The sequence below is a fragment of the Pipistrellus kuhlii genome, unplaced genomic scaffold (genome assembly GCF_014108245.1).
Source record: "Pipistrellus kuhlii isolate mPipKuh1 unplaced genomic scaffold, mPipKuh1.p scaffold_m20_p_1, whole genome shotgun sequence".
In the NCBI taxonomy this organism is placed as follows: domain Eukaryota; kingdom Metazoa; phylum Chordata; class Mammalia; order Chiroptera; family Vespertilionidae; genus Pipistrellus; species Pipistrellus kuhlii.
In genome coordinates this window covers 149,771,917-149,789,883 of record NW_023425404.1, presented here as the reverse complement: position 1 = coordinate 149,789,883, position 17,967 = coordinate 149,771,917, and the positions used below count along the sequence as shown (strand labels likewise).

The window sequence follows — 17,967 nt, the reverse complement described above, 5'->3', positions numbered from 1 at the left end:
TTTAGACAAGAAGAGTTGTGTTGTACAGGTTACACTGTACTGCCTTAGGAGTTGAAAACACTCATTTATATGGATTTTTTTCTCTATTTAAAAAATGTTATGACAGTTTTACTTCTCTTTAGGAAAACAAAATACTCTTTCCACAATTCCCTATTATCTTCATCTTTTAGAGACAAAACAATATTTAGACTTCAGCTCTTCTTACCTCCATCCATTTATATGAAACTTCTCCAAGGTTATAAGCATGTGGAGGAATGTCTCCACAGTAGAAAAATAACATAGTGCTGCATTGAAAAAGGAGATAACAGCTGCTCAGATGTCAGTTGCAAAGTTTTTCACTCATACTCGGAAACTCTTTGGGATTAGCCAGGGCTCCACTGCCCCCTGCTCTTTGGGGAATTTGGTGTTTTTGTTTGGAAAATGCTGCTAATTATGCCACTGTCATGTCATGCAGCCTACCATAAATCCTAGCTATAAAGGAAGTGAAAGAAATTACTAGAGGCCAGCCTGCTATTCAGAGGGTCTCAGGCTGACACCACACCTGTGGATCAGGTCCAGAAGATCACGTTGCCACTTGAGTGAGTTACAGGAGTAACTCAGACTACCAAACTCCCAGGAGACTCAGGACAGCCTATTAAGAGGCTGACAGAAATTAAAGTTTTCTTTCTGGACTTAAATCTCAAAGTTATCAGTACTTTTTAAAAATTGGATGAACAAATTTTAAATATAAATAGACACTTCAATCTTAAAATTCAAACAGAATACTGAAAACATCTATAATAATAAAAGCATAATATGCAAATCAACCAAACAGCCAAACAGGGGAACGACCATCTAGACAACCTTCCAGACGAAGCTGGGGCTGTGAAGGCCTACTCTTGCATGAATTTTGTGCATCAGGCATCTAGTCTATATACACTGAGTGGCCAGATTATTATGACCACCTCATCAGTACTTCGTTGGACCATCTTTTGCCTTCAATACTGCAGCAATTCTTCTTGGCATTGACTCCACAAGATGTTGAAAGGTGATGTGAGGAATCTGACACCATGCCTGATGAATAGCACTGTCCAGTTCTGTGAGATTTGATGGTTGTAAAACCAGATGCCTGATGGTTCTTTTAACGTCATCCTACAAATGCTCAATTTGATTGAGATGTGGTGATGGTGGGGGCCACCTAAGCAAGGTAAAGTCTCCCTCATGTTCTTGAAACAATTCCTGCACAATATAAGCACCGAGGCATGGTGCCTTGTCTTGTTGGAAGAAGCCATTTCCATTGGGATACACCATCAACATGATAGGATGAACTTGATCAGCAACGATACTTAGATATGTTGTGCTATTCAGACATTGTTCCACATGAATTAAAGAGCCCAAATCATGCCAGGAAAACATGCCCCAAACCATAACGATGCCCTCACCAGCTTGAAGCATTGTATTCATGCATCTGGGGTGCATGCTTTCATGCTGTTTCCACCAAATTCTCATTCTGCCATCTGCATGATGCAACTAGAAATGTGATTCATCAGACCACATTTTTTTTTCCCAATGTTCAATTGTCCAATCCTTGTGTTCCTGTGCAAATTGGAGATGTTTTATTTTGGTAACTGCAAACAGCAATGGTGTTCGAACAGGCCTTCTGCTTCCATATCCCTTACGATGCAGTGTACAACTAATTTGCCTACAAATGTCAAGTGGTCATAATAATCTACACACTCAGTGTATATATAAAGAGGTAATATGCAAATTGTTCGAGACGCCATAGTGTCACAAATGCTGAGGAGGTTCTGCACGCAGGTGGGTGGGCGAGGACTGTGTGCGCGGTGAGGCAAGCCATGGATGGTGCAGGCCCAGAGAAGAGGGCCTGCCAGCCACAGCGCGCTGGTGGTCCCGCCTCTGTGCGTGAGCTTCAGAGAAAATACCTTTTCTGATCACTGATTGGTTAAGATCCCTGTACGCCACTCTGTTCTTGGTAACTGGGGTAATAAGAATCCAGGAAAGTGATCTAGGGTTTTTCCACCTCACTCCTGGAGGAAAAAACGAAGGTCTGCCGCTAGAGGAGCTAAGAAATGTCTTATCCTGCCCTACCGGTTTGGCTCAGTGGATAGAGCCTGCCAACTACAGAGTCCAGGTTTGATTCTGGTCAAGGGCATGTGCCTAGGTTGCAGGCTCCTCCCTGATCAGGGCCCAGGTCAGGGCTCATGCAGGAGGCAACCAATCGAAGTGTCCTTCTCACACTGATGTTTCTCTCTGTCTTTCCCTCTCTCTTCCACACTTTCTAAAAAATCAATGGAAACGTTTCTTCAGGTGAGGATAGAAAAAAAAAAAATAAAAGTCAGGAAAGAAACCAAGATGGCGGCATAGGTGAACACCTATATTGTTGCCTCACACAACAATTTCAAAACTACAACTAAAAGATAAAGCAGACATCACCCACAACCACTGGAAAGCTGGCTGAATGAAGTTCTACAACTAGAAGGAAAAAGAAAAGGACACCGAGACTCAGGAGTGGTGGAGGGCACAGAGATGTGCACGCCCGAGAGGAAGGACCAGGCGGCTGGATACACGGCTGTCTTGCTCGTTCCGAAGGGAAACAGGACCTCCCAACTGCACTGCACTCCCATTCCGGGCGAGACTTTGGGTATCCACACTCATTCAGGGAGAAACTGGACTGTCTGGCAGTGGGCAAACCTCGAGACAGCTTTCTCTCAGAGGTGCATGCAGCCATTGCCGCAGGACACCGAGACCCAAGCCTCTTAGGGTGGGACTAATGAGGAACCAGGGCTGCCTGCTTCACCCTGAGATCCCGCCCCATCCAAACTGAGCACAGAAGCTTTCCCAGTATAGACACAGCTGATCCCCACAGCCAATTGGCCTAGAGGTCAACTCCGCCCAGTGATACCAACAACAATCAAGGCTTAACTACAAGACTGTGCACACAGCCCACAAAGGGGTGCACAAAGAGTGTCCACCTCAGATAACTGGGAAGGCTGAGCCACTGGGACCAAAGGACACCTTGCACACAAAGCCACTCCATCAACTCATGGAAGCAGCTAAAGTGCTGAGACAAAGAGGCAGATCACAAATGAAAGAAATGGAGGAATGCAGAAGACTGGACACAGTTTAAAACCACATTTATAAGGTTACTAAAGAATCTGCTAAAAAACCTCTGAGGAACTTAGTGAGACCTTTAAAGATCTTAATGAGAATGAAAAAAAAAAAAAAAAAAGGAAAAGGATGAGTCAGAAATTAAGCATATACTGTCTGAAATAAAGATATACAGAAATTCAACAGTAGATCAAAGGTCCCTAAGAATCAAACCAAAGATTTGAAACATGAGGAAGCAAAAAACACCCAACCAGGAAAACAAAAAGAAAAAATCCAAAAATATGAAGATAGTATAAGGAGCCTATGGGATAACTTTAAGTGTACCAACATCTGAATTATCGGGGTTCTAGAAGAAGAGAGCGAGCAAAATATTAAAAACCTATTAGAAGAAATAATGACAGAAAACTTTCCCTACCTGGTGAAAGAAATAGATTTACAAGTCCAGGAAGCTCACATAACCCCAAACAATAGGAATCCAAAGAGGACCACACCAAGACACATCATAATTAACCCTTTGCACTCCGCTGTCCCCTCTCAGGGGACATCGGAATTCTAGCATATCACTCGGATGTCCCCTCTCAGGGGACATTGCAGTTTATTAGTGATTACGGGGAATTGGGTTAATTCAACGCACCCGCCGCAAAGTAGTGTCGAGTAGCTGGTAGCCAATGTCCAGAATGGTTCGGAGTGCAAAGGGTTAAAATGCCAAGGGCGCTGAAGGGTCCTGGGTTCGATTCCGGTCAAGGGCATGTACATTGGTTGCAGGCACATCAACAGTGGGGGGTGTGCAGGAGGCAGCTGGTCGATGTTTCTCTCTCATCAACGTTTCTAACTCTCTATCCCTCTCAATTCCTTTCTGTGTAAAATCAATAAAATATATTAAAAAAAAAAGATAAAATGCCAAGGGCAAAAGACAAAGAGAGAATCTTGAAAGCAGCAAGAGAAAAACAGTTAGTTACTTATAAACAAGTACCCATACAACTGTCAGCTGATTCCTCAACAGAAACTATGCAGGCCAGAAGGGAGTGGCAAGAAATATTCAAAGTGATGAACAGCAAGAACCTACAACCAAGATTACTCTACCCAGCAAAGCTATCATTTAGAATTGAAGGTCAGATAAAGAGCTTCACAGACAAGAAAAAAAAACACTAAAGGAGTTCATCAATAACAAACCAGTATTATATGAAATAATGAAGGGTATTCTTTAAGTGGAAGAAAAAAGTAAAGATAAAAATTACGAACAACAAATACATGTCTATCAACAAGTGAATCTAAAAATCAAGTGAATGAAAAATCTGATGAACAGAATAAACTGGTGAATATAATAGAGTCAGAGGCATAAAAAGGGAGTGGACTGACAATTCTCAGGGGAAAGGGTGTCTGAGGGGTTTGGGAAGAGACTGGACAAAAATATTACACATATGAAGACAGTGGCAGGGGATAAGGGCATGGGGTGGGGTGGGGAATCAAGTGGAGGGGGAACTATGGAGAGAAAAAGAGGAACATATGTAATAATCTGAACAATAACGATTTATTTTTTAAAAAAGGGCATATCCTATGAAAGAGGCATGTTGGAAATGTCTAAAGAAAGTTGTTATTTTTTCATGTAAAGGGACTGGACTCGTGTTGATGAGAATACCTTGGCAGCTATGGTGGCTGGCAATGGCAGCAGCAGCAGGGTGATGGGGATGACGCCTTCCCCTGATCAGCATAGTTGCCTCCAGCAGAGGGAGGCCAGACTGCAGCTTAGGCCGGCTCCCTAGGTAGGACATCAGTAGGAATCCTGTGGGGGCTCCCAGACTGTGAGAGGGGGCAGACTGGGCTGAGGGACCACCCCCAGTGCATGAATTTTTGTGCACTGGGCCGCTTGTCTATATAAATAAAAGCCTAAGCCATCGTTATGGTGGACCAACCAGAACGATTGGTTGCTATGATGTGCACTGATCACCATGGGGCAGATGCTCAAAGTAGAAACTGCCCCTGGTGGTCAGTGCACTCCCACAGGGGCAGTGTGGCTCAGCCAGAAGATGGGCTCATGGCTAGCGAGCTCAGTGGTGGTGGCAGGAGCCTGTCCTACCACTGCGGCAGCGCTAAGGAATAGCGAGCTGAGTGGTAAGGAGCCTGCTGCTAAGAAGCAGTAAGCTGAGCAGTAAGGAGCGAGTGGGCAGACGGTAAGGAGCAAAGGATCCCACATTGCAAGCGGCTTAGGCCCAATCCCCCTAAGCCAGCAGATCATCCCTCGAGGGACACAGGCCAGGCTGAGGGAACCCCCCACCCCGCTCCCGCCAGTGCACAAATTTCATGTACTGGGCCTCTAGTTTATTAATAAAGCTCAATGCATTCTATAGAGTGAAAATGCTCAGTCGTTTCCTAATAGATACTAACTAGTGATCCCACTTTTCATTAATATTTGCTAAAATAAAATCTATGTAACAGGGTCTAAATTTAATTATTTGTTCAGGGCCAGAATGAAACCAGACACACACAAAAATGATTAAAGCAAACTGAGCTGCTGTTTAAAAAAAAGACTACTAACATTTAAAATAAGATTACACACTTTAATCTGATTGACACAGAGGAAGTAGAGAGGACATGAAAGAACTTAGCTTTAGCTCTGCTTTATACATAACCAGATGCTCCTTTTCCAAAAATACACTAAGGGTTTTAAAACCACATTTTATCAGAATACATCAGGAAAACATACTATGTGTAATTCAAGAAATACGCTATTTGCATAAGAAAATCATTATGTGCAATAAAAGACTAAAACAAAACAAAGCACCGGGGTCTGGAGCAGTTTTAAGGTGAGAATCTCTACAGAAATAGTGTAAATGCTATAGAAACATGCTAATGAGGATTGGTCCATATTTTATCATTTTAAAACATGTTTCTTTGGAAAATGGCAATATTGGCTGGGAGTGAAGCTGTCTTTTTAGACACCCAGTTTATTGGCCTGGGTGAGGACAACTTTGAGAACTGGCATGAAAGCAGAGGTCTCGCTGAAGTTGCTGGTGCTGACTATATGGGTGTGGATGGTTAAGCCTTCGGAGTAGTTCCGTGTTTCAATGCTCCTTGCAATGTTGTGTAAGCCATTGATGATTGTGGGTGAAAGCTGAAATAAAGATGGAACCAAGAGAAGTAATTAAATTAGGGGAGAATTCCCATGAAAGCCTCTACAGACATTAAACCATGATATTAAAAGGAACTTAATATAAACATTATAAAAATATATAAACCATTTAGCACTTCTAGAAAGTTTTTTAGAGCAAGCAATACTTAAGTTATAAAACAGAACCATGAAAAAATGGTATGTAAGGAAATAATTAATTTATGAATTAAACATGTATGATAAGCCAGACATTTGTTATAAGAAATGCCAGATTTTCTCCCCATGCTGAAATGCTAAGGTCTCTCTCTTCTTAAGAGTTTTGATTCCTTAATTATTTTAGAAATAGACTCACACCTTAAAAAAAAAAATCTTAATCATGATATCTTAAAGATCCATTTTATTCCTAAATCTTGTCTACACTAGAGATCCTGAACTTCTGACCTATTTCATGTAGTAGGGCAAAATTCCTCATGAGGTACTAAATTTATCTACTCTTAATTGCTTTTCAGAATCCTGTCATCTCTTAAAAGCATAAAACCGACAGTTTTTTTTTTTTCATTACTTGGTTTACAAGTCCATACTTTTGAGGGAAAACTTTATTTTGGATCAGTCCAAGGATCAACCACACAACTACCACTGTTTATAGCAACTTTCTTTAATTTGGTTCTCATGAGATAAATGATTATGCTGAAATGTAAAAATATAAAGAAGTCCCAGAGTTATTATTTTTCTGACCTAGTGCTTTCATTAATAAAGCCAAGCTATTATAAAAAGGAATGGAGAGGTGGGGACAAGAGACCAGAAAGACTGCCTTTTTTCCTATTGTTGGTTATCTTCATAGTTATAGTACATTAACCTGCTCCTCTGTAGCTATGTGTGACTTCACCTTTGTGTAATAGGTGTGCTAGAAGAAAAGGATCAGGTTTGGTCTCTGAAAAACTAAGTATCTTCCCACTCTGATTTCTTTGTTCAAGGGACATATAAAACAAACAGAAGGCCAATTATCTTAAAAAGACAGTTTGTCCCCAAGCACACTACAGCAAGTGCTGATCAGATGCTTATTTTAGCTACTGGGAATAAATGACTATCATAAATCCTTCTTTCCCCCCACAAACTTACTGTCTGTTCCCTAAGTTTATCATACAGAAACTCCAAGCGTTTGTTGGCATCATCTAGCTTCCTTTTGGTTTGCTGCAGGAGAAGAAAAACAGATACGTTATATTTGAACATTAACTTTTATCCAAAAAAACTGTCCTATCTCATTTCACTAAATCTTACTTTCATGATGTTGAATAGCTTCATTTTATAAAGAAAGGGAGGCAACTATGCTGACAAACTTGACCAGGTTATTAGAACAAAGGTCAGTAATCCCCTAATGGAAGGACGATGAGAGGATGAGCCTCTTCCCTCCAGTGCACAGAGTACTGTTGGATTTCAGGTGGACTGCAAGCTCACTGGACAAGGTGTGTGCATGTACAGGTGCACTATATCCACAAGCAAGAGACAGGGCCATCTGAAGGTAGTAATGGGTCAGTGTACTACAGAAAAGGATGTCTAAGTACAGTTATAAATTATGGGTGCTAGAAAGAAAACATATAAGTGAACTAAGATCTTCTTTTAACTTTCCAAAAATATTAGGTATACACTTAGTTATTTGGTAATCCTGCCTCTTTCTGAGCCTTTAGAACATCAATTAAAAAAAAGAAAAAAGAAAATTATCATCTGGTAACTTAAGGCTACAAAGAGGGAAGTATCATAGTAAAATTAGTTCTTAAGGTGATTCCCCCACCCCATCCTATTATTATAAGTACAGTGAGAGAAAACTACTCTAAAATCAAAATGGCCATAGCCAATTTGGCTCAGTGGATAGAGCATCAGCCTGTGGACTGAAGGGTCCCCAGTTCCATTCCAGCCAAGAGCACATGCCTAGATTGTGGGTAGATTCTCAGTAGGGTGCATACAGGAGGCAGTCAATCAATGATGCTCTCTTATCATTGATGTTTCTAACTCTCTTTCCCTCTCCTTTCCTCTCTGAAATCAATAAAATATATTTATATATAAAAAAACAATCAAAATGAAGGACAAAATTAAATTATTTTAATAATCTATATTATGCAACAACTTTACCAGGTGTACCAGTTAATAATGCGGAATTTTTTCAATAGATCAAGTTACACATATGTTGATATATATGCAATTTGATATGTATGCTATTTTGTTGTATGGACAGCTAGTTTCAAAACATCATATGTCAAATTTGCTGAAGGTGTTAACATAGTATTTTTATGCTTAAAAGTGTCAAATTTCATGCCCAAAAAAGAGCATTTGCGGGAAGTTTTAATTCATTACTTTATTTTGAAGAAAAGTATTACTGAAAGTTATTGTATACTTCAGGAAGCTTATGGTGAACATGCTCCATCTCAAGATACCTGTGAATGCTGGTTGAAATGCTTTAAAAGTGATGATTTTAATGTGAAAGACGAAGAATGTCCAGGTCAACCAAAAAAGTTGAAAGACCAACAATTATAAGCATTATTGGATGAAGATGCATGTCAAACTCAAAAACAACTTGCAGAAAGATTAAACGTTGTTCAGCAAACAATTTCTGATCTTTTACAAGCAATGGGAAAGATTTTAAAGGAAGGAAAATGGGTGCCACATCAACTGAACAAAAGACAAATGGAAAACCAAAAAGTCATCAGTAAAATGTTGCTTCAACTGCACGAAAAGTATTTTTTGTATCGAATTGTGACTGGCAATGAAAAGTAGATTTATTTTGAGAATCCTAAATGCACAAAATCATGGGTTGATCCAGGTCAACCATCAACATCAACGGCAAGGCCAAATAGCTTTGGAAAGAAGACAATGCTCTGCATTTGGTGGGATCAGGAAGGTGTGGTGTATGCTAAGCTTCTAAAACCAGGTGAAACCGTTAATACTGATTGCTACCAACAACAAATAATCAAGTTGAACCACATTTTGATCGTGAAACAAATGACAAGAATGGGCCAGAAGACACGGCAAAGTAATTTTGCTTCATGATAACTTACCATCACACACTTCAAAACCAGTTAAAGACGTGTTAAAAGATCTTTCCTGGGAAGTATTAACCCACCCGCCGTATTCATCAGACCTTGCTCCTTCATGTTACCACTTGTTCCAATTGATGGCACATACACTTTCTGAGCAGCATTTCAAAACTTATGAAGTGGAAAATTAGGTCTCTGAATGGTTTGCCTCAAAAAAAGAAAAGTTCTATTGGGACAGTATCCACAAATTACCTAAAGTTGGGGGAAACGTGTAGCTAGTGATGAACATTATTTTGAATAAGGCACTTTTGATGTTTCTCTTGAAATTATCTTGTTTTCTCTGATTACAAAATCTGCATTATTAACCAGTACACCTGGTAGACCTGACACTGTTCTTCAAAATTTACTGAGTGCCTACTATGTGCCATGCTGGGACACAGACTTATGTCTCAGGGAGCTCATATTCTTTTGGGTAGGAAAATATACTAAATAAACAATATGTTCTATGCCAGATGGTGATGAGTGCCGTAAAGAAAAGTTAACAGGGTGAGGGGGCTGGAGGTGTTGGAGTCGGGTGGTAAAGAAAGGCTGATGGCTAATGGGTCATTGGAGCAGAGCCTAGAACAAGTGAGGAGTGAGCCATGCAGTTTTGTGGGGGAAGAGGTCCTGGCAGAAGGAGGAACAAGCAGAGTCCCTGATGTTGAGATGTTCTCGTTATATGTGAGGAAGGAATGTCAGCATGTCAGAAGAGGAGACAGGAAGAGATGAAACCACTGAGAATAACATCACAAACTAAGTTGTGCTGCAAAATTCTTTTGTGTTGTTTGGACATAATTAAAGTGAAAATAGGAATAAAGCCATACTATAAAAATGGTCCCAACTACCCTTGGCCAGTGTGGCTCAGCTGGTTGGAGCACTGTCCCATGCATTAGAAGGTCACGGTTTCAATTCTGAATCAGGGCAAATACCTTGGTTGCAAGATTGATCTCCAGTTGGGGCATGTTGGAGAGGTAACTGATCAATGTGTCTCACATCCATGTTTCCTTCTCTTTCTCTCTCCCCCTTCTATCCTCTCTAAAATCCAATTTTCAAAAATGGTTCCAACTATTGATTGAAATGGACTTGTGTGGAGGAGAACCTTTCTAGTCCCTGTTCAAAGTTAATCTCACATAGCCCAAGGGGGAAGAAGCATGGGTAGCTGGGCAAGTGAGGATAGTAGAACTTCTCCCCAACTATTACATAGTTACAAAAATTACTGGAATAGTTTGTCATTTTTGGTTCTCTTCTGCCTAAGGCTTCTGTGGACCCAGAAGGAAGATGGCATGGTGAACTAGAAGAAGTTACTGAGCTGGGCCATGAACTCTGTGTCCTCCCAACCTCTCTATACTAATTCATGCCTGAAGGAGGACTGGAGTTTTCCCACATATTTTATAGGGAAGCTTCTGTTTTTGAATGACTGTGGCCTGTTATTTACAGGTGTGCATAGCGGATAGTGTTTACCTGGCTATCAGCCTCACCTGCCTCTCTGTACTAGCTTAGTCAGTTGGTTAGAGGTCATCCAGTGCACTGAAGGGTAACTGGTTCAATTCTCAGTGAAGGCACATAAGTAGGTTGCAAGGTTTGATCCTATTAGGGAAAGAATGGGAGGCAACACATCAACGTGGTTTTTGTCTCTCTCTCTCTCTCTTCCTTTCCCCTCCTCTCTCTAGAATTACTGAAAGTATATCCTCAGGTAAGAACTTAAAAAAAAAGTCAGACACTAGGTTTACATTAAACCTTCCCTGCCTCTGCTTTCCTAACACTTTGAGTTCAGGGAATAGCTTTCCAAAAGACCAGCAGAAGGCTGCACACATTAATACTCAATGTTGATGAAACAACAAATTCCAGAAGCTGTTTTTCAAGCAGACAAGTGGCCAGTGGCTAAGTAAGTCTATTCAATGTTTGTTGGCAGAAAATGAAATTTCATGTAAAACAAAACTGGCATTGTGGAGTTTTTGTTGTTGCCAATCCACAGGCATCCTTTAAGTAAATGAAATATATAAAATGAGTTGGCTTTAACTATGAATATGACTCCAATATCTACAACATTTAACTATTTTTTAAGATCTTTGCAGTTATATATAAGATTACCTACTTTTAAAATCTTCGATGTAAACTGGGAAAGAGATCCATGTCTGAATTTCCTGCATACCACTACTCTGTTCTATTGATGTGCCAAGCATGAGGTTTGCTGATGAGAAGCAGTACACACAGTGGTTGAGAGCATAACTTCTGGAGCCAGCTTTGGTTTGAATGTTGGCTCGGACCTTGGTTGTTACTTACTGCTTTTCTGCCTTAATCTCCTCACCTATAGAATGAAGTTGATAACTCTACCCACCATGGGGGATTAAATAAATATATAAAAAAAGTATTTAAATACATTGATACATATGTGTGTGTGTATACACACACACACACACACACACATATGTGTGTATATATATACATATACATAGCTTGATATATATACACACATATAGCTTGATATATACATATATATCATATAGCTTGGTATATATATATATATATATATATATATATATATATATCAAGCTATGATAAGTGCTACTAGTTTTATTATTTTTTTGTAGAAACTTTTAAAATATATCTTGTAAGATGTTAAGCACTAATTATAGAAAAATGTAATAAAGGCTTATTTTAATTAGGCAAAATATGAGAAAAAATACATACAGGATCTGTGGCTGAAGAGAGGCAGCGCTGAATAAGATCCTCAAATGTGGTCTTTAGAATGAGGTGCTCATCTGGAATAGGTTTCTTGGTAATTTTTTCTGTGGGTAAAGCCTGCACATGCTGAAAGAAATACATCACAAAATGAGTAGAAATGACCAGAAATTACCTGTATACACAAAGCCCTGAAACTCTGCGATACAGAGAAACCAACTATCTTATAGACAGGCTATTCAAAACTAAATGAAATTTAATATATGAAATCACTGAGATGAGTAGAAATGAAAATCAGATATACAGAAGACACAGCTACTCCTTCTACAGCTTTGATTCTTAAAAACAGGATTGGATATAAAGTATGTAATTAATTTTAGAACACATATTGATCACTATTGTATATTAACCAATGAGAAGTGGAGCTGTGCCAGTAAGAAATAAAAAGAACAAGGCATTTAAAAAGCTGGCCAATTAGAGCAGCTATTTATTCATTTTTGTTTATCCTGGCATTTTTCTATTCTTTGGTTTACTTTTAGAGGTTGTAATTGGGCTACTAACCAACTGTAAGATTAAGCCAAAGGTTAGGATAGAAAAGACCGTGATGTTACTGTGTATAAAAATGGACAAACAAAGAAGGAATGTATAAGTTTTAAAATTTTTGATATATTAGTTCATTCATTCAAAAAATACTAGGCAATTATGGCCCAGGCACTAGTTATGTATTAATGAGCCAATACAGAAATGATCTCAGCCCTCGGGAGTTTACAGGCTAATGAAAGAGAAAGTTTAAAAATGTCATAAGTACTACATGTAAAATAGCAACTGCAGTAAGCCAACAGACAATATAACTGAAATTTATTATACAATAATTAAGGGAAGGCCCTCTTCAGGGATTAGAAGGATAAGCAGGAGGAAAGCAGTTATATGGGTGAGGGTGGGGAAAGGAGTGTTTCCAGACTGAGGAAGAACATGTACAAAGGCAGGATCATGACACAAGGGGACTACAAGGAGACCAGTGTTGCTAGAGCAGAGAAGCAGGAGGCGTGGTATGAACTGAGTCCTTACAGACAAGTGCAATATTTTGGGTTTTATCCTGAGAACAATGGGAAGCTGTAATGTTTTAAGCAAACAGGAGATAAGACCAGATTAGAGTTGGGTAAAGTAAAGGCTGGCGGACCAATTTGAGGCTCCTGCATTGTTTAAGACTGGAGGTAAAGGTAGCATGGATCAAACTGGAAATGTTGAGAAGAAGGTAGTTGAGAGAGATTTGGGATATATTTGAAAAAGAGGTTATGATAGAAGAAAAAGAATATTAACAGCTCTCCCTTTCAATGGTAACTAAAGTTCTAGTCTAGATGAGTGCAGCATGAGCACTCACATCTAAACAAAAGTGAGTGGCTGAGTAGTTTCCCAAACTAACATAGACTTGTAATCATAAAAAAAAAAAAAAAAAAAAATTAACAACACATATTTATAACTTATGTTCTTGTGGAAAAAAGCAAGTCCTCTTACCTCCATCAAAATACTGGTTTTTATAATGCAACTTTTAATATTTAGAAGTTTCTTAGGCAGAACTCTCTTAATAAAAAAGCATATTTGTACGATAGAGATACAATCGTTATAAATTTGACTTCAATGAGTCAAAGACAAAAACAGAAGCACTAGTTTTATACTTGGGCAGGAATTTGTTCATCTTATGTTAAACTTTGGCCCAGGCTCTTTACTTTTCATGAACAGATCAAAAAGTTTCTTTGTATGTCTAAATCAGTTACATGTAAATGTAATAATTTTCAACATCTAAAACTCTATCATCCTAGCTGGTTTTACCCAATGGATAAAGCGTTGACCTGTGGACTGAAGGGTCCCAGGTTCGATTTCTGTCAAGGTTGCAGGTTCCCTGGACCTGGTCAGGGTGCATGTGGGAGGCAACCTATCGATGAGGCTCTTTCACATCAATATTTCTCTCTTTCTTCCTCTCCCTTCCACTCTCTCTAAAAATCAATGGGGGGGAAAAGGGGCAAAGAATAAATAAATAAACAAACAAACAAACAAATAAATAAATGGAATAATATCCTGAAGTGAGGATTACTAAAAATAAAAATAAATAAAATCCTGCCAACCAGCAGTTTGTATGTGAAAAGCAAATATAAATTTAGATCTCCATTCAAAATAAGGCTCTATATAATTAGTTCTTATACATACATAAGAAAAGATATAACTCATTACATTTTTATTTTACAATTTAAAGGGATACACCTTTGAAAACAGATTCTGCTTAACCACTTTGAAGGCAAATATGGATTAAACTGAAATTGTGCCTACTATCGATAATTAGATATACTGAAATTACTAAATTACTGGAAACACACTAGCAAATATACAAGCCTCTTCTAGAAAGTTTGTATATGGCCATGTAATTGAAAAATAATATACATACATAACTAATCTTTTAAAAAGTATTACTATTTTTAATTCAGTTTGTCTAAATTGAAACCAAATTTGCATGCTCATTAATAAAGATATAGCCATAAAAGTTAACACATTAAAAAAAAGTTTACTGAAATAGAACCCTCTCCTGTTCCACTTCCAGAGATTTTTACTGTTACCTGGATGGTATTTCCAATAGGACCTCCTGGGGCACCTTCAATATTGGGCTTTGAGAAAGATGGTGGCATGCCTGGTTGACCAAGGGGTTGCTGTAAGCCCTGGAAGGAGGGCTGGCCACCTGGAAGATGTGGCTGGGAGAATGAAGCTTGGTTTGACAGTGGACCTGGAGCTGAAGGTTGTTGCAGCATCTGTGACTGGGGGTCACCCATGGGGTTCATGATTGGTGATGTGATGGGAACAGGAGGCATAAAGTTTTCTGGCATCTTTTAAAAGATCATAATAGAAGACAAGAATAAAAAAAAAGTGATAGCAACATTTCCTCAAATTTAAATAAGGCAGTTACACTATTCCATGATTTAAAAACATTTAAATAGAATATTTCCAAACAAAATTTTATGCAATAGAGTAAAACAAAAGTAGAGATAATCAGCTAAGAGGGTTGAAGAGCTCAAACCTAGACCTCAGTTTCCCCATTTGATCCCATATTTACTCCCATAGTGAAGAACCAAAACCATGGTGTTTTTTAAAGAGGATGTCAAAGTCTGGAGAATTTTATCTAATAATACTAGATTCAGATATGCCAAATATGTTTGTGTTTAATATGACTGCAATGTAGCCCTAATCAGTTTGACTCAGTAGATAGAGCGTCAACCTGAGGACTAAAGGGTCCGTGGTTCAGCTCCGGTCAAGGGCACATACCTCAGTTGCAGGTTTGATTCCTGTCCCTGATCACGGCGCGTGTGAGAGGCAACCAATTGATGTCTCTCTCATATTGACGTTTCTCTCTCTGTGTGTGTCCCTCCCTCCCTTCCACTCTCTCTAAAAATAAATGGAAAATTATCCTTGGATGGGAATAAATAACTATTGCCATCATCAGTAAGTGGATATTGCCTGTCATAATCACACACAGAGTAGATTAAGTTTCTGATTATAACTAAATTTTGGGTTTTCTTGCTGATTTATTGCCTCCCAATTTTATGTTATGGCCTCTTATTACTGTACTAGAGGCCCAGTGCACAAAATTTGTGAAGGAGGTGAAGGGGGATGCTCCTTAGCCCAGCCTGCACCCTCTTCAATATGGGATCCCTCTCACAATCCAGGACTGCTGGCTCCCAACCACTCAGCTGCCTGCCTGCCTGATTGCCCCTGAACCAGTCCCCTGCCAGCCTGGTAATGCCTAACTGCTCCCCTGCCAGTCCGATTGCCCCTAATTGCCCTCCCTTGCCAGCTTAGTCACCCCCACTGCCCTCCCTGCAGGCCTAGTCGCACCCAACTGCCCCACCCCCTGCTGGCCATCTTGTGTCCACATGGGGGCAGCCTCCTTTGACCACATCTTGTATGTTGAAGTGATGGTCAATTTGCATATTAACCTCTTTATTAGATAGGATTGGGGGAAAGAGATCACTAGGAGGAAAAAGAAGAAAATGGCTTGGGGAGAAAGAAGAAAAATATCTTGTGCTCTAAAAGCTCAATAGTGTCTGATATCTAAACAATGCTCAGCTATAAGGATATTTCTTCATTCATATTGCATGTGACAGACAAAATATTTACCAAGTCCATGATTACTTTTGAAGCCCTAAAACCAAAGTATCTCCTAAAAAAATTTGAGAAGCCTGAAATTTTGTTTCTTACTCGTTGAAAGAGATCTGTTGGTAATTTATATTTTGCCTCCTCAAAGAGGTTTATTCATAGCACTATACTGTTTCCTGCTGTCTTCCCTTTCCTTACCAATTCAAACATGTAAGCTGAAATACACTTTAAATGTATCAATCAGTAAGCTTTGCCTTTAAAAGGATCAGTGAAGTGTGGTGTGCTCTGTGTGGCTATATGATTAACAGACCATCTGTAGGCAACTGGACAGATAACTTTTTCTAGTACCTTCTTCTTCTTGGGTACTCTGTTCAAAGCTGGAGGATCATTCCAACCATTCTGAGGACCTATAACAGATAACAGAGGACATTTTCCTTTAGAAACCTGAAAAGAAGAAAACTAGATTGTATCCATTACAGAATACATTCAAATTCTGCCTAATCCTAAAATAACTGTCACAAAAGTTTTATCAGCTGAGGATCACTGTGTAACCCTGGATTCTCAAACTCATTACCTCTAAAAATCACAAGGCACTGGCTTAATAGACAAGATACCCTGCCACTAAAATGAAAGAGCTATGCTAAACAGTGAAGTATTTACATCTATATTGGTGTATAACCAAGATCTGTTAACAATTCTCGATAAAGAAAAAATAAATGACTACAGTCTGCTTTAATATCTTGATATTCAATATACAAAAAAAGAATAAAAGTACTAATCTCCTATTTCCCAAAAGAGCAATTCAATATTAGTAGATGATCCACATGGTAGAAACACTGTTTTTTTTTTTAAAGAGAGCTCAACTATGCAACAGCAGTACTTTTTATCTTTGCCTTAGGATTACTTACTAAGTAGAAAAGGACATTCAAATATCTGAGATAATAATTCTTTTAATGCTACCACCCAAATTCCAGGCTGGAAGCAAATATAAAATTAAACTACTGTCAACTTTAATAAATTTCCTCTTTAAAAACAAAAACAAACAAAAAAAACACCTGTAGCCAGGCTGGTATGGCTCGTGGTTGAGTGTCGACCTATGAACCAGGAGTTCACAATTCAATTCCCGGTCAGGGCACATGCCAGGTTATGGGCTCAATCCTCAGTGGGGGTTGTGAAGGAGGCAGCCAATCAATGATTCTTTCTCAGCACTGATGTGTCTATCTCTCTCCCTCTCACTTCCTCTCTGAAGTCAATAAAAATTTACATTTTTAAAAACACACCAGTCAAAAAAACTAGTGACAGAAAAAGTGGAAAAAAACCAAAAAACAAAACCAACACATCTGTCATCTTAAAATGAGAAATGGATATAAATAGCAGAATTCATTCACCATCCTAAATGCTAGTATCTTTAAAGAAAAGAGGAATAAAACAAACTAGAAATAAAACAGAGTAATTTCCAAATCACAATATAATCATGTTACAGTTCATCCAGTTTTGTATGTATGTATATGTAAAGACAAAAATTACTCTTTTAATAAATTACTTTCAGAATTCTAACTTGTTTTATTGATATCCTTGACATTAAACCACAAAATTGCTTAGCAAACCAAATAATCTGTGATTAATACACAATGCCACAAGCTTTTTTTTTTTTAAAAAAAGATCTTCTACCCAGCATGTATTCATCTGCCTTGATTTTAAAGACAGAATAAATTTTCTATAAGTTCACAAGAGACAGAATGCAAAATGAGCTTCAAAACTCTCGAACTAATCACAAACTATTAAACCACATGCTACTATCTGCTTAACAAATTCTTAAAGTTTTGGTCATACATAGATTAATCATTCAAATCTCTCCCA

The 17,967-nt window shown here is 38.7% G+C and overlaps 1 protein-coding gene across 17 annotated transcripts in view; it reads right to left on the bottom strand.

Moving 5' to 3' along the window:
* Positions 1 to 5,652: 5,652 nt before the first annotated feature.
* SEC31A (SEC31 homolog A, COPII coat complex component) overlaps positions 5,653 to 17,967 on the bottom strand; it is a 74,598-nt gene continuing 62,283 nt past the window's right edge. For 16 of the 17 annotated variants that reach the window (XM_036411770.2, XM_045571186.1, XM_036411780.2 and 13 more), the window contains 5 exons: positions 16,456 to 16,514; positions 14,577 to 14,840; positions 11,977 to 12,096; positions 7,337 to 7,408; positions 5,653 to 6,220 (listed from right to left, as the gene is read on the bottom strand). In XM_036411770.2, the coding sequence (XP_036267663.1) occupies positions 6,041 to 6,220; positions 7,337 to 7,408; positions 11,977 to 12,096; positions 14,577 to 14,840; positions 16,456 to 16,514 (695 nt within the window). In that variant the 3' untranslated portion in view covers positions 5,653 to 6,040. Of the gene's footprint in view, positions 6,221 to 7,222; positions 7,409 to 11,976; positions 12,097 to 14,576; positions 14,841 to 16,455; positions 16,515 to 17,967 lie in introns of all 17 variants that reach the window. The other variant, XM_036411827.2, reaches the window with a different exon arrangement.